Source organism: Anser anser (genome assembly GCF_964211835.1).
Source record: "Anser anser genome assembly, chromosome: 3".
NCBI classification, from domain to species: domain Eukaryota; kingdom Metazoa; phylum Chordata; class Aves; order Anseriformes; family Anatidae; genus Anser; species Anser anser.
In genome coordinates, this window is record NC_139722.1 from 114734908 (window position 1) to 114761405 (window position 26498).

At 37.4% G+C, this 26498-nt stretch overlaps 1 protein-coding gene across 1 annotated transcript in view; it reads right to left on the bottom strand.

The window, feature by feature from the left end:
• The window catches only part of CLHC1 (clathrin heavy chain linker domain containing 1), a 56050-nt gene that overhangs the window by 26898 nt on the left and 2654 nt on the right, over positions 1-26498 (bottom strand). The window contains exons 5-18 of the mRNA XM_083827644.1: positions 25211-25412; positions 24917-25107; positions 24454-24505; positions 23407-23513; positions 21882-22056; positions 20901-21103; positions 19964-20137; positions 18821-18982; positions 17280-17364; positions 16726-16851; positions 16094-16154; positions 15135-15182; positions 1690-1782; positions 862-1016 (exon numbers count right to left, since the gene is read on the bottom strand). Coding sequence (XP_083683770.1) covers positions 17309-17364; positions 18821-18982; positions 19964-20137; positions 20901-21103; positions 21882-22056; positions 23407-23513; positions 24454-24505; positions 24917-25107; positions 25211-25412 — 1322 coding nt within the window. The 3' untranslated portion in view covers positions 862-1016; positions 1690-1782; positions 15135-15182; ... (1 more) ...; positions 16726-16851; positions 17280-17308. The remainder of the gene's footprint in view (positions 1-861; positions 1017-1689; positions 1783-15134; positions 15183-16093; positions 16155-16725; positions 16852-17279; positions 17365-18820; positions 18983-19963; positions 20138-20900; positions 21104-21881; positions 22057-23406; positions 23514-24453; positions 24506-24916; positions 25108-25210; positions 25413-26498) is intronic.

The following is a 26498-nucleotide window of genomic DNA, read 5'->3' on the forward strand; positions in this document are numbered from 1 at the left end:
AACTTACTGAGTATTGATATGGAATCTCAACTTATGGCAAAACAGTTGCCTGCTACAAACAGAAATGCTTCCAGCACTGGTGCTAAGCAGATACAAGCTCTGCACTCCAGATACAATCGAAGACCTGTTATCTTGCTCAGATTTACAGGAAAGGTCAGATTTCCATAACACATGCACTACAAATATGCTGGCCTTGTTTACTCATACACAACTACACGCAATTACTATCAGTGAAAAAATGATAAAATTGTTTTAAAATACTTCATGTTCCTTTAACAGAATAAAAGTCTTTCATGTTCTATTCACTTGGATGATTGGATGACTGAACAGTAAGGTTGTGTTTATATATATGTGCATTATAGTCTGGGCTCACAGAATCCAACATTGCCACACCAGCCTGTCACTCCCCATTAAAAAAACTTGACTGCAGCTGCTAAATAAATGTTTCAGTCAAAATTTTCCATGTCATTGGCTGAACATTTTGGAGAGCATTTCAGCAAGAAATGATTCAGCTGTTTCCAATAAATAAGTTGGAGAGAAAATACATTGTCATGACTATATTACAAAAAGAAATCTTCCGAGTTTTTTGTTTGTTTGTTCGTTTGTTTGTTTGTTTTTGAGGGGGCAGGTTGGTGGGCTTTTTTTGTTTGTGATTGTTGTTGTTGGTTTTGTTGTTGTTTTAATTCTGAAGACCTTGTAACTGGTGAGGTGTGCACCTTACTATTCCTGAAAGAAAATGTTCTTACAATCCTCAGAAAAATTCCACTTGTTAGATTTTCTAGAACTCGAAGCTACTAAACTTTTGGAGACCCCAATGCCTTTTACAACTCTGTATGGAATCAGACTGCAGGCACTGCCCACCTGCAGAAAGTAAGCTCCAGGGACTCACAAGGACTTCCATCTGCCGAACCCAGATGCTAGAAGGCTGGACACAAACTGAGGGCAGGAACTCCCCTGTCCTGCTCACAGCAACCTTTTCCTCAGCACACAGTCGGCCTGGAGAAGGTAGCAGTTTCCTTCAGAATGCACAGAGAACACAAGGATTGACACAAGGACATCATGAAGAAAATAAACAGAGTGGGAAAAAATGTCTTGCCTGCACAGTAACTGATAGCTGATTCTCCTAAAGACCCTTCTGACTGCATGCAGAAGTGGGATCAAGTGAAATTAATAGTCCAAAAAGGAAGTGCAAAAATACTGATAATCCATACGTGATGTGAAGGACTGTTTCGGAAAAAAAAAAAAACAAAAAAAAAAACCAAACAGCAACAGAAATATCATTTAAGTCTGTAGAGGCATAAGGAAGAACAGAAGAAACACAAGATAAGAAGTGATTAAGCCTTTGGAAACAGACCAGCAATCAATGATTCTTTGGATTTAAGGTCAACTTAGATACTGGCTGCACTGCAGAAATCGTAGCTGAATAGATTAGAATAAATGCAGATTTCAGCATTGTGGTGCCTGAGCCTGAATACTTGCCAGCCTAGTCCTTGATTTGACTTATGCTTAACTCTAGTCTAAGTCTGAATAGCACTTCTGCACATCATGGCTGATCAATAAGGATCTTTATGTATTGCCCTCTTATAAAATATACGTCCAAATACCCAAATTCATGTAGGAGATGCATGAATTTGCAGACGAAAGCTGAATTTGAACATATGATACACTATTAACGTATGCATTGTGTACCTGGATAGGTAGAACATAGCTGGCAACACGGATATGCATATGGTTCCCCTAGGATCCAGAATCAAGTATCAGCAAAATAAAAAAGGTAGATATCTGGAAGATAAAAAATAAAAAAATAAAAAAAATGGTTATATCTGAAGGTCATCTGAGACATAAAACCGGAGTAGCTATATAAATATGACCAGGTCCAAAAATTCACAAATTGTTCTTCCAAAATATCTTTTCAGTTTAGAAGTAATTAACTCATTTCAGTCAAGTGCTGGGGATACAAAACAACAGGAATCAAAGTTTTAATCTTAAAAAACACAAGCCCTAAGCAAAAGAAATAGGGCCTTGTATATTTTGTCTGGAGGATCTGCTCACCTCCTTGCAGAGTGTGGCAGGTACACAGTGATCTAAGGCCACCAAAACCACATCTCAATAATCCCGTATTTCTTTCTAGATGTAAACTATTCTCAACTTCAAAAGTTATGAGATTTATTTCACATTTAATTATTTTTTAAGGTAAGCTTACCCACATTTTGTAGATTATTTAGAAGCAAGTTTTCAAGAGGAAAATAAAAAAGGTCACAAGAAAAAGTAATCAGTGTTTCTGACAGGCATTTCAACCTTAAAGAACATTTACAGAGAAATCTGTGAGAGAAGAACATGGCCGTGTTTACTCTTTGAATTAAGAGGAAATGCTAAAGCCATATACAAACACAACCGGATTTAAAACTGGATACTTAATTAAACCCCACAGATTAGATCAGGAGAATTAAAAATACTTTATTTCCCTCATTCATCATTCCCAGGAGCTTAGTTCAGTAGTTCATTAGTACCAAAGCAGAGTTACTGCTAGTTTGGTGCAATTTCAACATCTTCGGAGCAATTTCAACATCTTTCAGTACAATTTCAACATCATTTTAGAAGGAGAATTGGTACAAGACACAATCCTCTGACTTTAATATGCTTTCTTGCCTTGCTGCTGATTCTGGTGCCCACCTTAGAAATTTAAAGACATTCTACAAAAAACTACTGGCTCCTCCTAGCATTTGTTATTCACAACTGATAAAGCTTTTCCTACAGCACTTGTAAAATTTTCACTAGATTAAACAGGGAAAACCAGAGCTAGATCCTTACCAAAGCCTAAAATATAGAGACCAAAAGACCAAAAGTATAGAGACCAAAACCAGTTTTAAATGAGCCCAGCTTGTTTGGCTGAGACTGGGCAGCACTCCAGCTACAGCAGTTCTGAAGGGAGTCTGCCATGGACTAATTTTCCCTGTTTCTTGACAATCTAGTTTAAGGACAGGTTGGATACCTCTAAGCTACACTGCAATCTCCAGTGGAGGCATGTCCTGGGGGAGAAAAACAGCAACTTGCTAAAGCCCAGTCATAAGTCTAGAGTCATCAGGACCATACCATCTGGCTTACACTGCCCCTTGATTTACTTTTGCTTTTAAAACAGTCTTTTCAGATACTGTGGCTCAAAAATTAAGTGAAAGAACAGCAGCAGAAGTACACCAGTTTCTGTAGTGCAGGGAGACTCACTGTGGCCAGACATCAACAGTACTTATTTCTGCATCCTTAAAATGAAAAGAAACTTAGTTATTCTTCAAAAGCCCTTGTGAAGGAACGAATGAGTTCTGATGGATAATTTTTGTCACTAATACATGTTTGAAGAGCTCCTAGACAGTGGCCAAGATGATCTATCTGCAAGCAAGATGTCCTTCAGGCTGGACGTTAGTCTGCAAGAAGATACCTATTTTAAAGCAAGGACATGAGATGACAGGCATACTGATGCACTGAAAAGGAAGGGAAAGAGAGAGTATTCCTTCATGTGACTAAGAGCTTGCTGTATGTGCTAGTTATCCAACACGGCAACAAGAAGGCCTAATAACTCAGGTGCAGCATGAGATATTTCTGGAAACCGAAATATCTCTATGTACTCCAGTCCCCTATTTCCCTGGATGAGGGAAATTATTCTTATTACGCAAAATTCAGGAACAAAGGCATGAGCCATAGTCTTTCTATATTCATGACTTTCTTTTTCTTTTTCTTTTTCTTTTTCTTTTTCTTTTTCTTTTTCTTTTTCTTTTTCTTTTTCTTTTTCTTTTTCTTTTTCTTTTTTTATCACATTGGGGTTAAGTGGAATTTCTATTAATGAGCAAAATGAAAGGTTTTCTATTCTGTCAAGTCTGCCACCAGTGATGTCAAATACACAGACACAACTATCCAGGATATATGCTGGACATCAAGACTGAAGGAAAATCCTCCTTATTTCTAGCCTATAGAACTAGAGCTGAATTTATAAATTAAGCCTACAATGGGATTCACATATACCTTCAAGCTTAAAACAACTCCTAGATGAGGAAAGTTAAGAGCCAAATTGGAACCCTTTAGGTCCTTTTATGTCCACCGGTCTGCCTGAAGATATCTGCTCTGCACATGCCTAGTACTATCCTAGCCTGAAATGAGGTAATTCAAAAAGAAGTATGAACAACTCCAAAGACCACAGTCAAACCAATTGAGAGTGGGTCTTGTAGTCTTGGTGAGTGAATTCTACACCCGTCAACACCAACCTTGCACAAAGGTATAACTGCAGCAGCAATTAATTAAACTGCCATGTCTCTTTTCCTCATATCCAATTTTTACATTAAAGACTACTAGTAGTTGGTTGTATTACTTGTGAATGGAAAGGAGCGTAAACCAAATGAGTAAAAAGCAGCAGAATTTCAAACCAATTCCCATTTATAGGTACTTTCTTTTATAAATTGCAAGTTAAATGAATCACAGGCACAATTAGTTTGTGGCGATATAGTGAATTATGGGGAGACTGAAAGTGAAGAGTCTAATATCTACCTGTTTATTTTGACCAAACAGTTTGCCAAAAGAAGACAATGCCTTTGTCAGCATACGTACAATGTCAAGCACAGTGGTGTTTGGCACCTTAGCTAGGTGTTCTTATTCTATCATAAGAAGGATTAAGAAATCCTTCTGTTAGAGCAACACCGTCTCAGTACTAGGGAAAATTTATTCTTTCACCTTCTTCTAAGATAGGTGCAATTATTATTCTAATTTTACACAGGGGAGAATGACGACAGAGAAAAATCAGGTCATTTAATTAGCATCCACAGAAAATGTGACAGGTTAAAACTTCATTCTCTAAGCAAATATATTTACTCATCATTTATCTTTGTGCTTATGCCAGGAGACATGAGCAGCTCAAGAGGTATGTTTACAAATTGCTGCTTCTCTAAATTCAAGGCTTCACTGACTGCAAACTGGTGCACCCAACTGGGCAGTACAAAGCTATGGCAGCCAGAGGTTCTAAATTGTAAATATATTTTAAACAAGGACATTTTCAGTCACAAGTAATATCGCCAACTCCCCTGGGTCACAGCTTTATACAGATAGTCCAAGTAATGTTCACATCCACTGACTTCAGAGGGGAAACACACTTAGCACTTCAGGGTGCCACATCTGTAAACGAGATTTCATTTTCTCTAGCATCAAATCAAGACCGGTATTTACTGCAGACAGCTATTGCAAGGGTTGCATAATGTTAGCAGAGTGCTGGGAGCATTAATGTGCCTACTATCATTAAATATGTGACAGATATACCTTCAGAGAACTCATTAATTCTAATTCTGATTCCTGTTAGTCTAGAAATATTAGCATATAATTGTTGGTTTCTAAAATATTCTGGCAAACTTTTTTTAACTGAAAAACTGTGTCAGCATTTATTTTGGAATATCAGATGAAGTCTGATCTCTTGTATGCCCCTCAAGTAATGTGTTAGGTTAACCTCAGTTACCTAACAGGAAATGTTAGAGCTTCAGCAAGAATGCTTTCTGCAAGCCTTTAAGTAGGAGCTGTGAAATTTCTTATCACCAAAACTAAGAAAGAAGCCTTAATTGTGACAAGAAAATTCATAATGAACTTTGAAAATGAAAACCCAAATCAACACACATGATACACAGACTACAACAATAATACACGTATTTTAAGATTGCATTGCAGTGCCCATCATGGAGCAAAAGGCTGAGTGAAGAAGCAGCCAGCAGCAGCATGCTGTAAATGTGCTGTTAGCTGTATCTGCAGTCTGACAGAAAGAAATCCAGAGGAATTTGCAAATCTTCTTTTCTTAAAAAGTATGCTAGTTTAACTAACACTGATTTTCTCTCTTCTGTTGTATTCTTTTTCCTAGAATTCTCAAGATCTGTTCATTCTACACAAAATCAAAGCCTGAAAGTAATATTAAACTAAGTAGCTGTGTACAAAGCCCAGCAAAAATGCATCCATCTTAGCAACAGGCTCACATGCACAAACACTGCTCCCCAGTGAGAATGGGAAAACACCATGTTGTTCTGCGTGATAGCACATGGGGACCAGAAATTTACTGTATGCTTACCCTAACTGTAGCTTTGGTGACAAAGTCTGCTCTGGCTGCCTCTTTAGTGTCTGGTGACTGGAAAGCCTGACAAAGGACAACATCATTTAATCAGAAAGATATCAAAGACATACGAGCAGCAGTGTCTCTGCAAATACTGCATAAGAACACCAACTGTGTATGAGAAACCAGACTATGGAAAAGAAAAAAAGCTTTGACTCTTTCATAATACTTCAAACACAGATCTGCAGCAATTACTGCCCCAAACAATAATAAAGTTGGAAGTAAACAGTAGCCCATAGATCTTTGCAGGAAATAAGCTGTTTAATTAATTAATTATTTTGAAAGAAAGCTAAAGAGAAGGGAAATGCATGAAATAAATGGGTGGGAATGTAAACGTTTGTACAGCATGGCATCACAAGCATGGACAAAGCACTGTAGAAATCATGATGTGTTTTTGCTCAGCTATTTCCCACAGTACGTGATTACATGATGAAAAGCTGTATAATAACCATGTACATGGGAGGGTAGACTAAAATTACATAGGCAAATTGGGGGAAATTTCTCTCTCTGCTCACTCATGCATACTTTGTTTCTGAATTTTTTTTAATTTTTAATTTTTATTTTTATTAATTTCATTGTTCTGTTAATCTAGAACATAGGTCTGTTTTACCAGAGGTCAGGGTTGTTGTCACTGTTTATGGAATAATATTACAAAATACTATTCAGCAGAATGCCTCTTCTAGATACAATAAAAGCATCTGCTACTCAAAGCAACTGTTTTGCAAGAGTTTCTTGTATGCATGCACAGTGAGTTGCAACACTGCATAGTAGCTGAGATGTTTTGCTGTTTCAAGTTTTTCTTTAATTCCTACTACATGTTCACAGGCTACATATCTACCTCTTTTTTTTTTTTTGCTTGGTTGTTTTTTTAAATGAGTACAGTGTGGTGTTTTAACATGAATGAGAGTTCACTGTTTGCTTAAGCTTTTCATGCAGATTACTACCTATTTTGCATTCTGCAGTTTTGTAGGAACTCAGAGTCCCAACTGAGTAGGGTAGGTCTTTGCGATCCATTTCTAAGCAATACAACAACTCTTATGCCTCTAACAATACTTGTACTTTGGGTCCCTAAATTTGGCTTCTTGACTAGCATCTGTGGAAAACAAACAAACAAACGCATTTTATGTGAAACAATTCATGGTGCATAAGCACGTAGCATGTTGCGCTCCTGAATGCTCAGTAGGGAAGCAAACCTTATGAAAGGATAACACATCATTGCATTAAAATGTAGCACAGATCAAAAGAATACAAACAGGATAAAATAGACAAAAAGGCTAGTAAAGAGTCAGTTAGTGTGACAGCAGCTATGAAATAAATGGCAATGTTATACACCAATGTTATTCTTCCAATCCAACGTAGAACTTAATAGAATAGCCTCCAGGGATGGGGTTGTGGATGCCCCATCCCTGGAGGCATTTAAGGCCAGGCTGGATGTGGCTCTGGGCAGCCTGCTCTAGTGTTTGGCAACCCTGCCCAGAGCAGCGGGGTTGAAACTAGATGATCTTTAAGGTCCTTTTCAACCCAGGCCATTCTATGATTCTATGATTCTATGAACAGTGATACAGATTTATGCTAGATATTAAGCATATATAGATAGTTAATATATTACATATTATATATGATACATTAAGGACATCTTTTAAGCGATTTATGTTCCATATACTGTCTGGAAATTTATCTGTAGGACTAACAAAGGGTATGCATGCTACTCCGTTACAGTAAAGCTATTAGTATAAATGGGACCAACTCCTAGTGTCACAGACAGCATAATGCTGAAAGGCTTAATAGGCTTTTTGGCAGGAGACAGACAGAATAGATTCAGCTGCTAACACTGAGACACTGCCATTTTGCCCTTTGTTACCAGTAGTCTTATCTTTCCCCACAGAAACTTAAGTGCTGAACAGTGCCTACTGCCAGTCTATCAGTTTCTCGGGAGGCAGTACTACAACAGCCCTAATTCCCAGAGAGAAATTGATTTCTCAGGAATATTTGTGATCTGTTGCTGTTCTTAGGGTACTAATTAACATGTAATAATTAGATGTGCTGACTAATCTCCTTGCCCAGCATTTAGAAAGCACACAATAATAACTAAACATAGACATAAAGTATATACATGTCATGGCCTCACCTCTTTATGGTATTCCCCTTGAATTCAACTATAATGTTCTCAAGCAATCAGGCAGAGAACATTGCCCTAGAGAATAAATTGCCTAAAATTCAAATGGTGTATCTCAACAAGTTGGAATTACACAAGAGTTTGAGTATCGTTTTATGGGTCACAGTTTTATTTCCAGTCCTATTGACATTTTAAGGCACCTGGGATACATCAGGAAAGGACATCTGAATAGAATTGTGAAGACACATTGGATACTTGAACCAGTTAAAAAGTCAGAGGAAACAAACAAACAAACAAACAAAAGAAAAAAGAAAGCAGCTGTAAATCAGGCAAAAACCAATGCAAATACCGTGCTTTTCCAAATCTGAAAAAGCATCTGGCAAATTTTTTTTGCATTCTTCACAATTAGTAGGCCAGAGCACTATTCCCAGAGTTCTCCACTCCCTCAGGAATGCTTATTTAATCCATTTTTAATCCCTCTCTCTGTTTCACCTGAGTGCTGAGAGCAAGAGAAGCAAGCTCTCACTTCTAAAGCATCCCATCTTATTCTCTCCAATATTTATAAGAGGAAAAAAAATGTTTGAACATATGTTGCAAAGCATGACTAAGCAAGAAATCTCATTCCTGACATACCATCCCAATTACACCCACCCAAACAATTATTTGTAATTAACTAGCCTTCTGCAAGGCTTTATAAGGGTTTTATTTACTGTATACATTTGTTTCAGACAAGTCACTACGTTTAAAGTGAAGCTGCATCTGGAACAAGGGATTTTTTCCTCCTGCCATGGCCATTCCTCTCTGGAATCCTGCAGTGCTGCTTTTCCTCCGTCACCAGTACTGCAGACACTTCTTCCCACAACCAACCCCCAGACAGTTTCAGTTCTCACACAAAGCAACGGGTGTTGTCAATTTGATGCATTACTTGCTGTTTTACAAATTAATTTAGGACGGCATACTATGCCGAGCTTCTTAACAGCTGCTTGGAAAAAAAAAAAAAAAAACCTGTTCAGGCGATACACAAAAGGCAAAGATTGCGGGTCCCACTGACCCTGCTCTCTGCTCTCAACATTCGTGGGCGCCATCTGCTGGCAAGTATTAATTATCAACATCTATAATTACATAAATGCCAGGTCAAAGCTGAATGCTTTCTTGTACATGTTTTATCTTCTTCCAGAAGAAGATGTGTGTTCCCCCACAACTTCCAGCAAAGATCTGGGACGCAGACCTCTCTAGCCTTCCCTTACCCCCACCGGTGGCAGCTAAGGTGCCACGAAAGCAGAGGACAAAGCTCTTTCTACGCTGGAGAAACTCCAGGCAGCACCTTGGCCTCTCATTACAAGCCTGGAGCCTGCAGCCAACCGCCCCGCCTCTTACTCCCTTGCTCTAGAGGAAACATTCAGCAATGCCAGTCTCCATGTTTGGAGAGTTTCCTAACACCAACAGCAAATCATCACAGCAGCTGAATGGGACTTTTTGTCCATGCTACCAAAATTGTAACATATTCTATTTATACTGCTGTTGTTAAGCTACTGTATGTCTGACACATTTAGACAACAGTTGATCCTAAGCCACAAAATGACTTGGTCTTGACTATGAAAATGGCTCTAAGCCTGAGGTCATTCTGACGAGCAGTGAAGACTATGATTCACCTTCTTAGTAAAAGCTAAAAGCGTCTATTTGCCAAGATCTGGACTCAAAACCATGAATCCCCATTTCCCTGCAGTCAAGAAGCACATGGACGTGAGATTTCATTTTATGCCTATTCCTAGTTTACACATACAGACAGCAGCACCTGACACTTCTAGAAAGAACAAACTGTTGCTTGTACAGGTCTCTGTCAGGCAAAACCCAGCAAAATAAACACCTCTAAGAGTGTGGTATTCCCAGTAAGCTCTAGAAAATTAAGGCATTATTCATGTGTGACAAACAGAATCTAAATTTATGAATGTATGAATCAAGAAGGGGATTTCCAGAAGTATTTTAGAATGAGAAGACCATTTAGCTGGCCCTCCTCAAACAAAATTTCTGCCACACGTAGGCTCCGGAATGAGGAAGAAATTCAGTTCTGACATTCTCTGCCAATGACATGAAACTCAATTTGGAAACATTAGCTAATGAAAAATACAAACACGTTCCCACACCCACAGCTATGAAGACAAATTAAGTATACTCACTGAATGGAAATTAGAAGTATTTTTAATAGCTGGGCACAGCAGAAGCAAGTCTAAAACTACTGAAGGATTATACCCTCCCAAATATGTTTTTGCCCAGGGATTAGCTCTAAGAATAACTAAAACCACCACTGTAAGTTTCTCAATGTAAAGAGGATTTAGACATGCAACTAATGAGGGATGTATAAATCCTGATGCACAAGAATATTTATGCCCATACTTGGTGCTGAAGGAAAATTCTGAATATAACCTCCCTATTCAGATATTCCATGAGCAGCTGCCAGTTCCTGATTGCACTTGATCCCAGCCTAGAATACAACTGTTGGGACTCAAATTCATGCAATGTTACTTGTCTGCGAGTCTAATTTAAGAAACGGACCTACTGCAAATGCAGGGCAAGCAATACTTTCATAGCAGTACAATGGTTCGGCTATGCATGACACTGCCCTGTGATTCTGCGTCACCCACGTTTACACACATAAGACATTTACTAAACCAGCAGTCTTCTGTCCAATCCAGTTTCAAATATCCCAAAGGACAGAACTATCATCTCCAATGGACAACACTGCCATAATAGTCACTCTGCTAAGAACTACCTCCTCATAATCAGCATAATTATTTTTTTCCTGACTTTTCAATCCTTTTCAATATTGATATGACTGTAAAAAGTTCCGTTCATTCTTTGTGTTTCTATATCTCCTTTTACTAAAAAGCTCAGGAAGAAGTGTGTTCCTAAGTAAGGAATACTCAAAAACAAAAATAACAACAAGAAAAAACAAACAACAAAAACAAACAAACAAACAATAAAAATCAGGGCTCCCCTTTTCCAAGTATTTGTTACATCATTCTTTGAAAGCACCTACAGGAATTCAAAATAAAACACAAAAGCTATACAACCATCTGTTGAAGGGCCAGTGGGTGACAGTCTTTTTCTACCTGAAAAACAAAGATGTGCCTGTCTTCTGACATTCCTTCAATATTTTCAATATTTTTCAGAATTTGGGGTTGCTTTCTCAAACATTTCCCACCATTTACACAGAAACGTGTACTTTTCTTATTTTTTTTTCCTTCCAGCTCAAAGATTTTCTGTGCTTCCTTAAATTTTTGTATCTTTTATCCTCCCTAAGGATCTCTCCCTTTTTGTTTTTCTCCCATATGAAAGCTTGGAAATTATATTAAAATTTGCCCTTATCTCTCCTCCTTCCTCACTTTGGTCTGAGTCTCCTCTTTCATCTTCCCTTCCTGTGCAGCTTTTTCTTCTCTATGTGCAATATAAACTCCCTCTTCACTCTTCCTTTTCTTGAGCCACTCATTCTTTCACTGTCCAAAGGGTAACAAATCAAAAGCAACTATTTATGTACCCGATTATGTGAAACCTGCATTTTTATGGAATAATCTCTCACATTCCTGGTACAAGTTTGCAGCTTTCCGTCAAAACCTGGATGCTCTGCCATAAGACATGAAACACCAAGTAACTGCCTTAGATTTGTGGCACAATCACCACCTCTCACCAGCTCTCATCTCCTGTTCTTTCCATAGCACTCTCACTTCAGAGCTTCCCAAAACTATGAAAACAAACAGGTGTACCCAAACAATAGCATTCAATGAAATTAAGAAGAAAAATCTAGGCTTCGGAAGAAAAAAAAAAAAGGTTCTTTTTGGTATGTACTGTCAGACAATGTAAAGCTTTTGTAAAGCTTTTTTTTTTTTGGGGGGGGGGGAGTGTGGGCGGGGCAAAACAGCTAACAGAGAACAACAATAAAATATACTCCAAACGGAAGATTTAGAAAGCAGCTTTAATTGAGGTGCTTTGATGCAACTCTGGCACCCTTTCTCTCCATTGTCTATGCAACAGTAATGGCAAATATCTTCTCCGAGACAGGTACCACTATTCTCCCTCCCCTGCCCTCCATCCTCTCTAGCCCCTGGGACACCTCTCTCCTCCCACTCCTTACAGTTTCCTTCTATGCCTTTCTGTTGCTGATGGAGCTTGTTGCCTGAGCAACTGCAGCTGAGGAAGGGAGTGAGATGAGCTCTCCCCCAGTTGTGATCTATGTGCAATAGCACTGCATTCTAACCCTGGTATGCATGACACCTACAGAAGCAGCCTCAGGAAATTCACAGCTGAATTACGTACCTTGAGTTGGGTGCAACATCCTTACAAGGTGCTGGGTATCTGGCAGACACCTTACATTTTTGTTCAAGCATGAGTAAAATAGCCTAAAACTCAAGACTTTCAAGTATTTTAGCATATCCACAGACCTGGATTGTATTCACCAAGCAGCCATGTTTGCTACACTCTAATTCCAGTCCTAACGGAACTCAGGAGTACAAATAAACTGGTAATCAATCTCTAGAAACAGAATACTCCCCTCTAGAAGTTTCAGCTGATTATGATACATATCTCTCTCTCCTCACTCTTTTCATTGTCTATTTTAGAATTCAGAAAAGTAACCAGAACAAAAGCATCTATCAATGACCTTTCCAGATCCCTTGAGTATTTATAGTTTGCTTTCTTTTTATCTTTGCTGTCTGTCTCTTGGTATTTGAACAATATCTGGTAAAATGAGAATGCAGTCTCAGTGCTACTGCAATAAAAGAAATAATCTTTGCAAGATACCCAGCAGAGATTTCTTTTCTAATATTGTTTTATTGAAAAAAATCCTTTTACTTAGAAAAAAAAAAAAAAGCAACTCAACTCAGCATTCTTATACTGCAGGAACACTGAAGCTTATATGAAACACTAGGGGTTGCTCCCCCCTTCCAAGATGATTTATGATCAAAATGGTTGTAACTGACTACTTGTAGCTCTGCTGATTGCAGGAGGGAAAGCTGTGCAGTTTTTCCTGCATTTGTGCCAAGTATCACTTTGAAACATAAAGCACGGATTCATCTGCATTCATGCTTCTTAAAAGACATTAGTCTTGGTGAAAAAAAATCATCAGGAACTGCAGGCCTGAATGACTGTAGCTACAATGCCACTTCACAATCTTTTATTATTTTTACTTCTGAAGTAGAAATATAGTTAGATGTTCCACTTACATCAGGGGTTAACAGTGAGTTACTGCAAATGATTTAACCTTTTAAATTTCATCAATGCAAGATTCATGCAAAATGAATTTACTACAGCTTATCAAATCTGCATTCAGCAGCTGTATGCGTGCTAATTCTCTCCCTTACAGCATATTTATAGCATTCAAAATTTTTTTTGGTACTATGTTTATTTTTGTTGAACATAAGATAGTGAACAACTGGAGTTTAAGCTTGACAGAACCCTGCCACAAAAACTCAGAAACTAATACTTCATTTTTTTGCTGCGTTTTGCAATCTTCAGAGATATCTACTTGCACTTTCAGCTACCCAGTGGAATGGTCAGAGTGAATATCACTGGAGCAAAACACAATCCAGAATTTATGGCTTAGTAAATTCAGTGAGAAGCTTGAATTAATGAAGTCTGGAACACTATGATTAGATAGCAGGTTCCAAATAATTTAGAATAAAGTGATCAGGATTTCTCAATGTCTCTGGAAGTTTTGAAGCCATCTGTCAAAACAATGCTACCGCGTCTAGGATTCACATAATTGTGCTTGGGAGAGCTCAGTTGATTGGTTAGGTAAATCCACTGCTGCCTCTTCTATAGTTCTTTCTGACTAAAGGCTTCAGTAATGATGCAAATCAGGTGACTGCACACACAGCTTTGAAAGACAGAAGGGAGACTCACAGAGTCTTAAAATTCAGCAAAGGAAAAGGCATAAGGCCAAACATCCTCAGTGTGACTCATAGGTTTCAATGGGATTACAGCAGGATGGAAATAGACCATATTTACCGTATTAGGTCACCATACTAATATCATTAATCGCCTGCCAGTGAAAGATTGTTCCCTGCCATTCTATGATTTGAAGTATGAGCATAATTGCACTATGGGAATACAAGAAAGCTAGAAGAAAAAAAATGAAATAATGGGAAGATCCTGAAGGAATAAGTTTTAAAATATTTAAATATTTATATAACACATTTAAATAAAATATTTCGTTTTCCTTAAAAGGTACTACAAATACCACTGAAGGATTCTTATCAACATAAAACCTTATTAATATCTTCATCATTTATCTGTTCATCAAAACAAACCTTTTTATACAGATAACACACCACCTGTGATTTGCATTTGGTGAAAGCTGTACCACAACATTTTATTTTGCTTCTCATAACTTCAGAAAACATAACTCTTGCATCGCATCTGATTTTGTCATTAAAGCATGCAAAAAGCTATCTACATTTGTAGCCATCTCCTTCTTTCCATAAAACTTGCTGGAGTAATATCAGAAAAAAATCATCTCACTAAGATGAGAATGCAGTAACAATGGTATTAACACTTCTTTAAACCCTTGTGAAATTTCTTAGTGGAATTTGGAGAAAAAACATCTTATATGCAGTAAGGGCACTCACCTTGGAAGTGGTTCTTGGAAGAGCTTTGTATTTTTCCAGTGAATAATGTATTTGAAGTCTAAATAATTCAATAAAGCAGAAAGCACAGCTTGTAATTTCCTCCTTCCAGTAAGCATCTTGGACACTAGGCTATGTAACTAACCTTGCATTTCCTCTCATTCTGACATCTTTAATTTCAAATTCTTTTCTACACAAGGGGTCAAAAAATGTGACACCTATCTTGAAAGGGCTTAATTTCTTCATCAAATAAAGGTATAAATCTGTGGCTTACCTTTGTCAGATCTGCATTTGAGGGAGGTGAATGCAGCACACCAACCAACTAGAGACAGAAATAAAGTCAGCTAGTCAGAGCTTGGCAATAAACAATTGCATAGGACTGTGATGATGTCTACCTGTAAATATTGTTCATTCTTCAACCACTTTTAAAATTCACACCTACTTTCTTATAATTACATTTCAGCCAGATTGCTTTACCTAACTCAAAATCGTTTCAACACTAGGTAAACTATTAATACTGCGTTTGATTAATAAATAAACAAGAAAGAAATATATTGCCAGTATCCAAAGTGTTCCAGAATCTCCTAACGGCCAGGTGATCAAACAGTTCCCTTCTCTGTGACACTGGGTAAATCACATTGAAAATTCCATCGGGGACTGGGGATGTAAAGGTTTGTAAGCAATTTAGGGGTAGGCTTTAAAGTTGCTTAGGCATTTACAGATGTTTCTAACTTTTTGAAAGTCTTTTTTTTTTTTTTAATGTAACTTTAGATGTTTAAGTACTATTAAAATATTACTTAGCTTTTATGGAGACTTTGGGTAAAAGTATATTGACTGCTAAATAGAATGTCCATGAGATTTAAGACAGTTTTTCGTTTGCTTTGTTTGTGTGCTTTTTTTTTTTTTTTTTTTTGCAAGAGGAAGTAATTGTAAATTCTTTATCTTGCTGAATAAAACACACAGGTCTAAATCACTTTAAGCCTGAGCAGATGATTATCAAATGATTATTGGACTAGGAGACACACAAAGCTCAAAGTTCCTTTGAAGGAAAATAAGGCATATAATGCAATACCTCCCCATACACTCCTCCCCAGTAACAATTTTGTCTGCTCTAAGTGTATACATTTGACTCCACCCTTACATTGTTTTTCTTATGTAGCATGATTTCTAAAACTTCTACAGAATGCTTAATACAAAATAGCAAGTAAACAGGGCAACTAAACTGGCACATACCTCAGGCCTGCCATTTGATCACCTATCCTTGCTAGAAACCACCTCTGCACAGTAAAAATGGCTATAAAGAAAAAGAATAAAACTTTGTGGGTTTAGCCCATCACTGTCTTGTTTATTAAACAAGCATTTTCATTTCTCAGTTGCTGCAAATATTAAACAAGAACCATGAAGTCACCTGGGGGAGCATGTCAGTTATATCTGCACTGCTTTCTTGTATGATGTCAGCTTTCATGCAGAAAGAATGTCAGTGATCTTTTCATTCATTACTTTCATCTTTTGGGTCACATTCCAATCTATGCTATACTGTAAATCAGGTTACAATACATACAATGTATCTAAGATCAAATGCTCACCCCACCTTATCATATAATAATTGTGACAACTATTAGGATAACGATCCTTTGTTACTCATTACATATATGAGAAATAGCACCATTGAAACTAATAGATGCACACCAGCAAAAAACAGAATGAGAAAATTGAACCTGAGGTTTCAATAGGCACAGTCACGTATAATAATGAATCCATTTTCATCTGGCACAGACTGTCCAAAGCAAGTTGGTCACTAGTAAAATTCAAGAATTTCATAACTAAATTAGATTGCGTAAGTGGGAAGAGAAACGTCTACTGACCTCTGAGTTCATCATGTGTGATGATACCGGACTCTGGAAAAAGCTTTCCAATGGAATTCCACTGCTCCACATTTCACAGTCAGAAAGTGTAGAAGTCTGTGGTCGCTCTGGGGGTGTCAAGCTGAGCTAAGGAAGAGATCAGGTCTCAGTAAAGAATGCTTCAGTTCTGTTACAGAAATAACTATCTCAATCTGGAAAATAAGCATTTTGTGAACACTGCATTTCTTATAAAACCAAGTGGTCCCCAAAGCATGTTAGTAATTCTGGAGAAATGTACTCAAATGTTAGTCAAAATTCAGCTGCAATTGTATGTAAATTAAACATCACCTAAGTTTTTTTTTTTCCTGAATACACGCAGAAATAGGTGCCATAATAAATATTTTCAATCTCATTGTTCCTTACTTTCTTCTGACAATTTCACCTCCTTCTCCCCCCTTTCCTTCAAACAGAATTTTATCAAATGCCTTTTGACTTTTAAAAATGTTTTAAATTCTTTGTCAACATAGCAGATGTAATACAAAATAATATATATTAGCTTAAAAAAGAAATTCTACCTGGGAAAAGATGTGATCAGCTGAGACAACTACAAAGGCGTCCTGGCAAGGCCTTGCTCCTTCGCATCACAGAAGTTACATTTTTCTACAACACCGAAGAGCTACTAAAACAGCCAGTCTTTGATAGATTTGAACCACTCAAGGTTAAAGTTGTAATGTTCATTATAAAGACTGTATCCCTAATGAAACCTTCATAAACTACAAGCTCTTCAGAGCAGTAATAATTCACAAGTATTTGGAAACACGTTATTAAGTGACAGGAATTACTATATATATATATATATAATATATATGTGTGTATGTGTGTATTTATATGTTTAACAGTAATTTATTTCAGAAAATGTCAATATATTTATGTATTTAATTTAAGGGTTATATTTAGAAGTCATTATTCTAAACGTTAAAAATGGAAATTGGATACCCCTCTCTGTTCTTGATTCACACCCAATACTTAAAATATCTGCAGACTTATATTTTTCTTCTTTTAAAGAAAGTTCTCTTGTGAATCTTAACTCTTCAGATTCACCCATATAACAAATATTTCCTATTAACTTTTTAAAATGCAAAAATGCATTAAAAATTAAAAAAAAAAATAACAACACAGCAATAGTCATATCTAGCTTAATTATAGAGATATCTGTTATTTGGGAACATGTAGCACAGTGACAGCAATAGATGACATTCAGCATTCTTCCTGTTTATACTGGTTGTGGGCTGAGAGCTAAAAACAGGCTCTGCCAACACGCACCCAGCATAAGACTATAGTTGGACATCTTCCTTTTTCTAAGGCTGAATCACCCATCTCTTAATAACTGATCCAAGCTAAGTAAGACTTCCAGTACTGGCTCTTACATTGCAATATGGTCACTTAATTCCCACAGGAATCCAAGAAGCAGTTGGATGTGCAGAACTGAAACCTAACTTTGTTCTAAGCAAGCACTTGTTGCATTTTGACAGGATTTGTTAGATTATCAGGATAATCTAACTTGTACTATGACTCTAGTGATGGTGACCTTTCTGGCCTACCAGAAAAAAAAAAAAAAAGAAAAAGGCATTAGGGTGAGTCTACCTTGCACAATGCCCTATTGTACAGTGCCCTCAGAACGATGATCCATGAACACCAGTTTCCCTTACCCACACTGATTCCAAACCCTGTGCAGTATCTCCCTCCAGCACTACCCTAAAAGACAGACGTGATGTACTGAAGCTGAGAACAGGGTGGATAAAAGAAATGTGTATCATTACCACAGTACACCACTCCAGTGCGTCATATGCCAACTTTCTTCTACATTAAGGATACATTTCCAGTTAAACAAAACACTGCCATGAACACATTCTCACACAGACACATTAAGAGCGATGAATAACTGATACTTGCTGGTAAAATAATTCTCAGTACTGTTTTCTGCATGCTTACTGTTTACTGTAATTCATATAAAGAGCTAAATGGACTCTTCACTTGACTGCTGTAACAGCTCCCTCTGTTGTTACACAGGAAAACTACTAGAAAACCTGTTCCATTATCCTTGTGTCTTTTTCACCTTCAAGTCGTGAATTGTCAAACACTCCATCCTGTGAGGTGAGGACTGACACAATTTTCTGAGATAACTTTTCATGCTTATTTTCTGCACAGGTAACTGCTATCTTACTGTAGTCTTCCCAAGTGCTGACAGTGTCACTTAGAACAATCTGTTCCAAAGCATCTAAGGGAAATAAAAAAAAAAAAAAAGAAAAAAATAAAAAGAAAAAATAAAAATAAAAAAGAAAAAAAAAGAAAAAAACATTATATATATAAAGACCCTGTATTTGCCTCAATAAGCTCTGTATTAATCATATTAGGGATACTGCACAAATCAGATGGATCAGTTTTTTTCAGATGGATTATAAATCCTATGATTGAGGAAAGAACAGCTGATCACATTAAAGACTTATAAGAAAAGCAGTCTTTAATTGAAAAGGATTAAAGGCTAAAATCTTTGATTAAACTCAAAATCATTTCTGAAACCCAGAAGAGCAATAGAACGACAGAGAAGTGGCAGACACCAAAGTTAAGAGCAGTTAAGGGCAAGATACAATATATACAATAGATGGAAATAACCATTCCTGAGTTTCTTGGCTAAGTCTAGGCAAATAAGCATTACTTTTCCTGCAGACTCTGCAGCACATGCTGCCCATGTGGTTTGTTGCAGCTGTCTGTCCTTGGCTTGAGCTCACGTTGCCTGAAGACTTCTGTACCTGGCAGTGTAAACGCTCTGGGAACTTACAAATCTTACATCAAAGTAGGACTTTGGTTATTTCTTTTTTATGTCCTAAGCAGTAAATAAGTTACTGGTTGTCCAAGAGGCAGCCTACAAAGTCTCTGCTAGAAGCAAGCAAAGTGCCTGCACAATTATTTCAGTGGTTTGTTTGCCCCAAGGGGTGCTCTGTGCAACAGCGAAGACTGAACCTGTGTGTGTGAGAGCAAGCAGGATGGGCTGTGAAATCTGACGTGAGTGACCCTCATCCCTGTGGGAGCTTCAGAAGACGCAAGAATGCACAGTTCAGCTTGCTGTGAAGGAAAAGCTTTTATTTAGTTTCCATTATAAACAAGGAGCACTGAATCCACAGTAATTTACAGGCTGAAACTGGAGTTGAATTAAAATGTCAAGTCTGAAAGTTTGTTATTCAAATTTTGCTGTGCTTACTTTTATTGTTCATTTCCTCCAACAGCTGAAAGCCATGCTTTTTGTGTTTGGCTGAGATAAAAGACAGGATTGTAGCCCCCACAGATGAAAATGGTGGTTTTCTAATCCACTGTTGACTGAGACAGCGAATTAATGCAGTGCTAGGACAGTTTTCCAATAAGAAGAAGTAATCATCTGAAAATCAAACACCAAGATTATTATATATTTGCACATGGTCACTTCTCCCCTTCCTCACTATAAAAGAACACAACAATTTTCCTAAACACTGTGGAAAAGCTACTATGTGATTAAAATCTAACCTTCATTTACTTGGAAAAAAAAATCTTTTCTGTAATTATTTTAGAAATCTCACAGAATGAGAAAATGAGCACACAGCAGAAAAGAACTTAATATTGAAAATCCGCCTTTAAAATGATTTGGAATATGGTCAGGGAATAAAATAAGAAAAAATAATAAAATAAGCATGAAAAACTGTAACTTAACTGAGCAACAACATTCTAAGCAAGAATACATATAGAAGAAAAAAATGACACAGCCAGAAGTCAGCTAAGTGGAAAGGAACCTAATAAAGAACATAGGACACCCTTCTTTCCTTTCATTGTTTGATTAATAAACTCATGATCCTCCAGAGGGCTAAATCTCTGAGACTTCCTGCAAGCCTCCTACTGGGGTTTTGGGAAATCCCTCCAGTGTTTTTCAAACAAGGGTACAAAAAGAAATTCCTTATTTCAGAAGATCACGCATTGATATTATGATAAAGCATACAGGGTCTTTTAATCAGAGTTCTTGAGGTCTACTTAAACATGATGAGAAGTTCAGATTTCGATTCACTTCAAATTCCTTCTGTACAAATGTGGTCCAAAGCATCGTCATTATACCTAAAATAAATAAACGGTAGAACAATCATGAAAGACAATACAAGCGCCTTATTATTTACCTAAAGAAAAATGCTCCACTTGCTGAATATAATCCGCTGCTCCAGCAATTTGGCCCTGTTTACACAGGCACAACACAACTTTTTTGTATGCACCAGAATGACCATATGCAGCCTGAGCCAAAGCCAGGCATTCCGACATGTTGTTTGGCTCCTCTTTCCCATAATCATAAATAACGTCTCCCACTGCCTCAGAAAAGGTTAGTCTGAAGAAGACAAGGCAACAAAACAGGCCAGCATTCCTAATATGCTTTGTAACTTCAGAATATTTCAAAATGAGCTCCAACATAAGTGGATTGTATAGATGGGCATATTTCTACATGTATAACTATTAAACTATACCCCTTTTTCTTTCTGCCTCCCTTGCAGCCTTAATTCTCTACATTTTAAAAAGTAGCCTCTTCCTTCTCTTTCTTAATGTCTGAACTGCCACAGAAAGTAATAGCAACCAATGGGACATGTCTTTTAGAGATTACTGCAATTCCAGTCTGTGGCAGCTGGGAGGAACATTCTTACATTCCTCCTGGACATGGGAGATTCAAAGCTGCTTTCAGAGAAAAGGAAATGCTCGGGTTTCTGGCATCAAGAGAAGAATGAAAGAAACCCGTCTTTCAGTAATTACAGTTTTCTTAATCCACAGTATGGTGTGAAAAACTTGCATCTGTATAGTTTTTAACTACAGCATAAGAGAAAAGAGTCTCAAACAAAACTGGACTCGGCAGTGCTGCAAGAAAGGTTGACAGCAACGAAACCAAAATGTGTTCTTCAGAACTTGCCGTTGACAACGCTTATTTGATCTATGCTCATATTGAAGTTAAGATTTAACAGTGGGTTTAATAGGAGAATCAAAAGAAGAAAAAAAATAGGAGAATCAAAAAGGATTAATGTATGTACATTAATGTATTTTTGGTTGTTTTGTTTCAAAGGGTTTAGTTTGAAGAAAAGGAAAAGCCTCATGGACCTCAGTGCAGAAGACCCACATACCTTTGCTGTGTAACCCAATGGTTTACCAGGTTTAATTGTTTTTCAGACAACGCACATTTAATTGCTTCCAGAATTACAGGTAAATTTGGAAGGTGTCCAGCTGCAGTACTTGCATTTATGAGAGTGTCAAAATACTTCAGCAAGGGCAGATTTCTCCCTTCAAGACAGCTAAGAGCTAGTGTTGAAAACAAAAGTCACCCAGAAAAGTACAAAGAGAAAAATAACTTTCACTATTTAAGACTTCCTAAGTTTTAGTCTTTGTTTGCTGACACACACCAAAGGCCTCTGACACAATTCTTAGCAAATCTTCTCTGAGGTTGTGTCATATGCAATGCTACATTAATCGCTCAAAATGAAGGTTGCTCAGAACTGAAGGCACAGGAATCATGACAGTATTTTACCATTGACAGGTAATGGTAAATCTCAGGGGGAGAGATGGTTGGGTATTTAAGCCATATAGTTTTTAAGGTGAAAATGCAAGAAATAACATTGTAAATGCCTTCTTACTGCTTTTGGAATATAAGATCTTCTGTTAAGACTGATTTAGTAAATTTGTAATTCAGATCCCACATATTAGCTTATCACAGTTCTTCTCTTGGTTATTACCTTTAAAATTGAATGAAAGCCAATAAAAATATGTACACACACACAAAAAATGTTGATCTTTTAAAGTTCAGCCACGCCCCTATGATTCCTTCCAGATGAAGAACAAAATATTCAGCTGCTCCGATCTCTGATACCACCACTACCACTGAATTTTGCATTTCCAAATACAAGCCAAAACATTGAGACAAAGACAAAATTATATAGACTATTTTTCATTTACCTGGGATATTTAAAATCAGCAATAGTTTTTACATATCTTAGATTTCAGAAACTATTTTTAATGCAGCTAACTGGAATATGGCTTTACAGCTCAAAAGGCTAGGCTTACACAGTTAACACATATAACAGTCAAACTAGCAGGTGGACTAGCAGGTGGTTCTTGTCTACTACATGTCACCCCTCAGTAGAAACAAAAACAATTTCAGCACAGCTTTAGGAACAGCTTTACACTAGACCTTAAGACCATGGTAACAGGAATTATACTTCTGCAGACCCTGAGCCCCAGAGTGATGGAAAAGGCCTTGCCTGTAACATAATGAAGTCTATTAGCTAGTTGTAATTTCACCAGCCACACATTTTTTGAAAAGCTTACATAACTGTTTATGTTCCATTCTTTTCCCTAACCCACTGCTTACCCCAGTGCTGCTCCAACAGTAAAAACAGAAACAAAACAACAACTGTTGTAAGCTAGCTATCTCCTTTCCTGCCTTTCAGGGCATGTGCTTAACATAGAACAAAGGAGAAAGAAAAAGCCTTACAATTTTTTTGTATTCAATTTGGAATTTTAAATGTAAGCCTCAAACCCCCACCAAAAAAAAAAAAATCTTGTTTGATAAATCCCAAGATCCTAAGCACTAAAACAACTAGCTTGACATCAACTAAGGTCCAGTAAGAATGGATCCAATTATCAAGTTCTTACATTTAAGATTCTTTAGAGCCTCTTCATTACAGAGAATTCCTCCAGGAGAGTTTATTGCACACATTGCTGCAGCATCATACTGACCACTTGAAAATAATTCACTGAAACTAGTAAAGAGGAAGAAAAAATACAGAGTATATGCTTTGCAAACACTAAATAAATACACATACACAAAATGGCTGGCTAGTGAATAGCAATCCAGTCAAGAATCCTAAATTAAAAAAATAGCTTAAAAAAATATATTTTAACCTAGTACATCTTTATCGCGTTTTCCAGTATGAAGCAGCAATTTTCGTTCCCCACACATCTAGTTACGTTTCTTCTGCCTCACTACCTAGCGCTTCTGAGAGTGTCCATAATGAAAACTGAGAAATCTAAGAGGGAGTTATCTGGGCAATTGTAAAGAGAAATCAACTGTATTTTAATATAAGGCTTGTAAAAGATTGTGATTTAGGAGGAACTAAGAAAATTAATCAATTGCCAGAAACAGAAGTGAGTTACTTCTGTTTAACAGTTACACAGCAGGCTATACGAGATGAGTTGATAAACTAATTCCTATTTTTAAAATCAAGTGATTATTTAGTGATGAGATCTAGGCATCTAGAAGTAAGCCTCTGCATTGGATGCTTTAGAAAAGACCAGTAATGTCCAATTTCCTTCACGTATCTGGACACTTTTGAAAAACCCTCAATTTCATCAAACCCTCAGTTTTGAAAAAAAAACTACATTTTCACCCATAGGTACAAAACCATATATATTTAAAATTAGCTTGTCAGTTTTCACAACACAAGGAAGTAAGCTAATCATACACCTCAACAGGTGGTCTCTTCAATGTCAGTCCCGTTAGAAAAAGGACCAAAGAAGAGCCTCTGAAAGCGGACAAACCTTTGATATAATGTCTGTGTCTAAATGCCAGCACTTTTTACAAGCTCCAAAAGGGTCACAAAAAAAAAAAAAGGAAGGACTGCATTCAGGCATCCAGTATGATATATTAGCTCCAATGTTGTAAACTGCTAATGCAGAGCACAATAACAATATTCTTTTTACCTTTCAAAATATTCAAGTGAATCCTCAGCCACTTCACTAGGGACATCAAGAGCTGAAATATAAGATATGGCAGTGTAGGGTAATCACAGTACTACCTCAACAAGCAAATCAGCATTAAAAGTGCTAAAGCATTTAAAAACAAAACAACAACAACAAAAAACTTTATCAACTGATACATTTATATGAAGGCATATAATTTAAGCTGAAAATATTTTCATGTATTTTTAAAGAATTGAAACAATCTCCTTAAGTGGATGATTGTTTAAGACACACCTTTTGCCACATCAGTTAAACTCTAAAGACAGTTTTCCCGCCAGTGCCCTCAAAAATGAAATATCTCTCTGGAAAAGAGAGACGGAGAAAATACTATCTTAAAGACCGAACTCTTAGTTCACTACAGCTGACTGTCTACTCTCACACTCTCATTCTTGACTGTTCTGACATTTTATTTTAATGATTTTACCTCTTTCATCATTTTTCGTGATCTGAGAGGGGACATTTTGCAGGGTGATAGTCCTGTCTGATTTTGCACAGGCAGAAATAGCATTTGCAACTAATGAAATTCTACAGATAGTTGAAGAGGGAAAAAGGTATGTTATCAGAAGAGTTTCATGAATGCAGAAATATTCATCATAGGATCTGCAGTATCTGTATTAATAATTGATTCATGTCCTGAGGCTTAATCTGTAAGACTTTAAAAAATGTCAATGTGACAGAAAGAACATATCAAAAGGAAGTGTTGCAGATGCTTGTGAACCTGAGCTTCAGCTTTTCCCTCTTTGCTTCAGCTGTATCTCTTATGGTCAGTAAGTGCAAGAGTTCTTGTTCTAATTTTGTCTTTTTCTGATGAGGGATGTACTTCCCGTTCCCATCTTTTTTCAATTCCAGCAACCATCTGTCTAACTGAGCGAGATGTTTAGAAAGAGATTCCAAGCTGAGAGATTCCTCTACACTCAGACCTGTGGGAGAACAAAATGCCTTTCATAAGCTCTCAGCATCCCTCTTGCAAATCTCTTCCAGGTCTTTCTTTTGAGGAAATCCAGCAATAACTCTGAATCATAGAATCATAGAATATCCCGAGTTGGAAGGGACCCATAAGGATCATCAAGTCCAACTCTGCTGGACTCTCTCAAGTCACAAGACACAGGAGATACAGAGGTCTGATTATATACTCTGTTTTGCTCTCTGCTTCTCCTCTAAGTTAATTCCTTACACTCTTTTTTTGTTTTGTTTTGTTTTGTTTTTGTCTGTCATGGAGTTCAGATGTGATGCTCAGTCTCATAAGGTTCTCCTGTTGCAATTCACACTTGGCTCACATCCTTGCCATCCTGAATACCTCAGCACTATCAGGAAAGATGATACTTTTTGTTTCTACTCTCCATTTTCTATCTTTTAAACAAATATTTATACAAGGGAAGACTTTGCTTCTTACGCTGCATGACTTATTTCAAAGATTTGCCTGAAGCCTTTTGAAAAATCATGGTTGTGTCATGTCACCCCACCCACATGCAACCTCCCTGCAAAAAATGGAAGGACCTCCCCAAGCAAAGGTAATGTTCACTCTTCCCAAACAAGCTCTATTTAGACGCACATCCACTTACGCTGCATCTCTTATTATTTTTCCTGTTTGGACTTCAATCTTGCAGATCTGTAATTCTCTAAATCTCTCACATCCTTACTTCCAACAGGCATCAGATTTGCCACCTTCTGGTCCTCAGAGGACCTATTCAGTAGCCAAATTGCTGCTCCCATAACCACCTATGAAAAGGTGCCTATAAAACACCATAAAGCAACCCAGGGGCACATTTCAGTTGGTGTGAGATGGGGCCAGTTACATCCTTGTGCCTTGTTGAGTCCTCATTCTTGCAGATGCCAACAAGATCCGCTGCAGACGGGTTTAAGTTGGAGCTTTAAGGAATGCCCTGGCTTGCATAAAAGACCAGAACAATCAGCTGCTGCAGATCCAGCAAGCACAACCAACTCTCTCTATGCCTACCCTGGGGTTAGCCCTCATAAGTCCTCAACTCCTGCTTGTCATCCCAAAT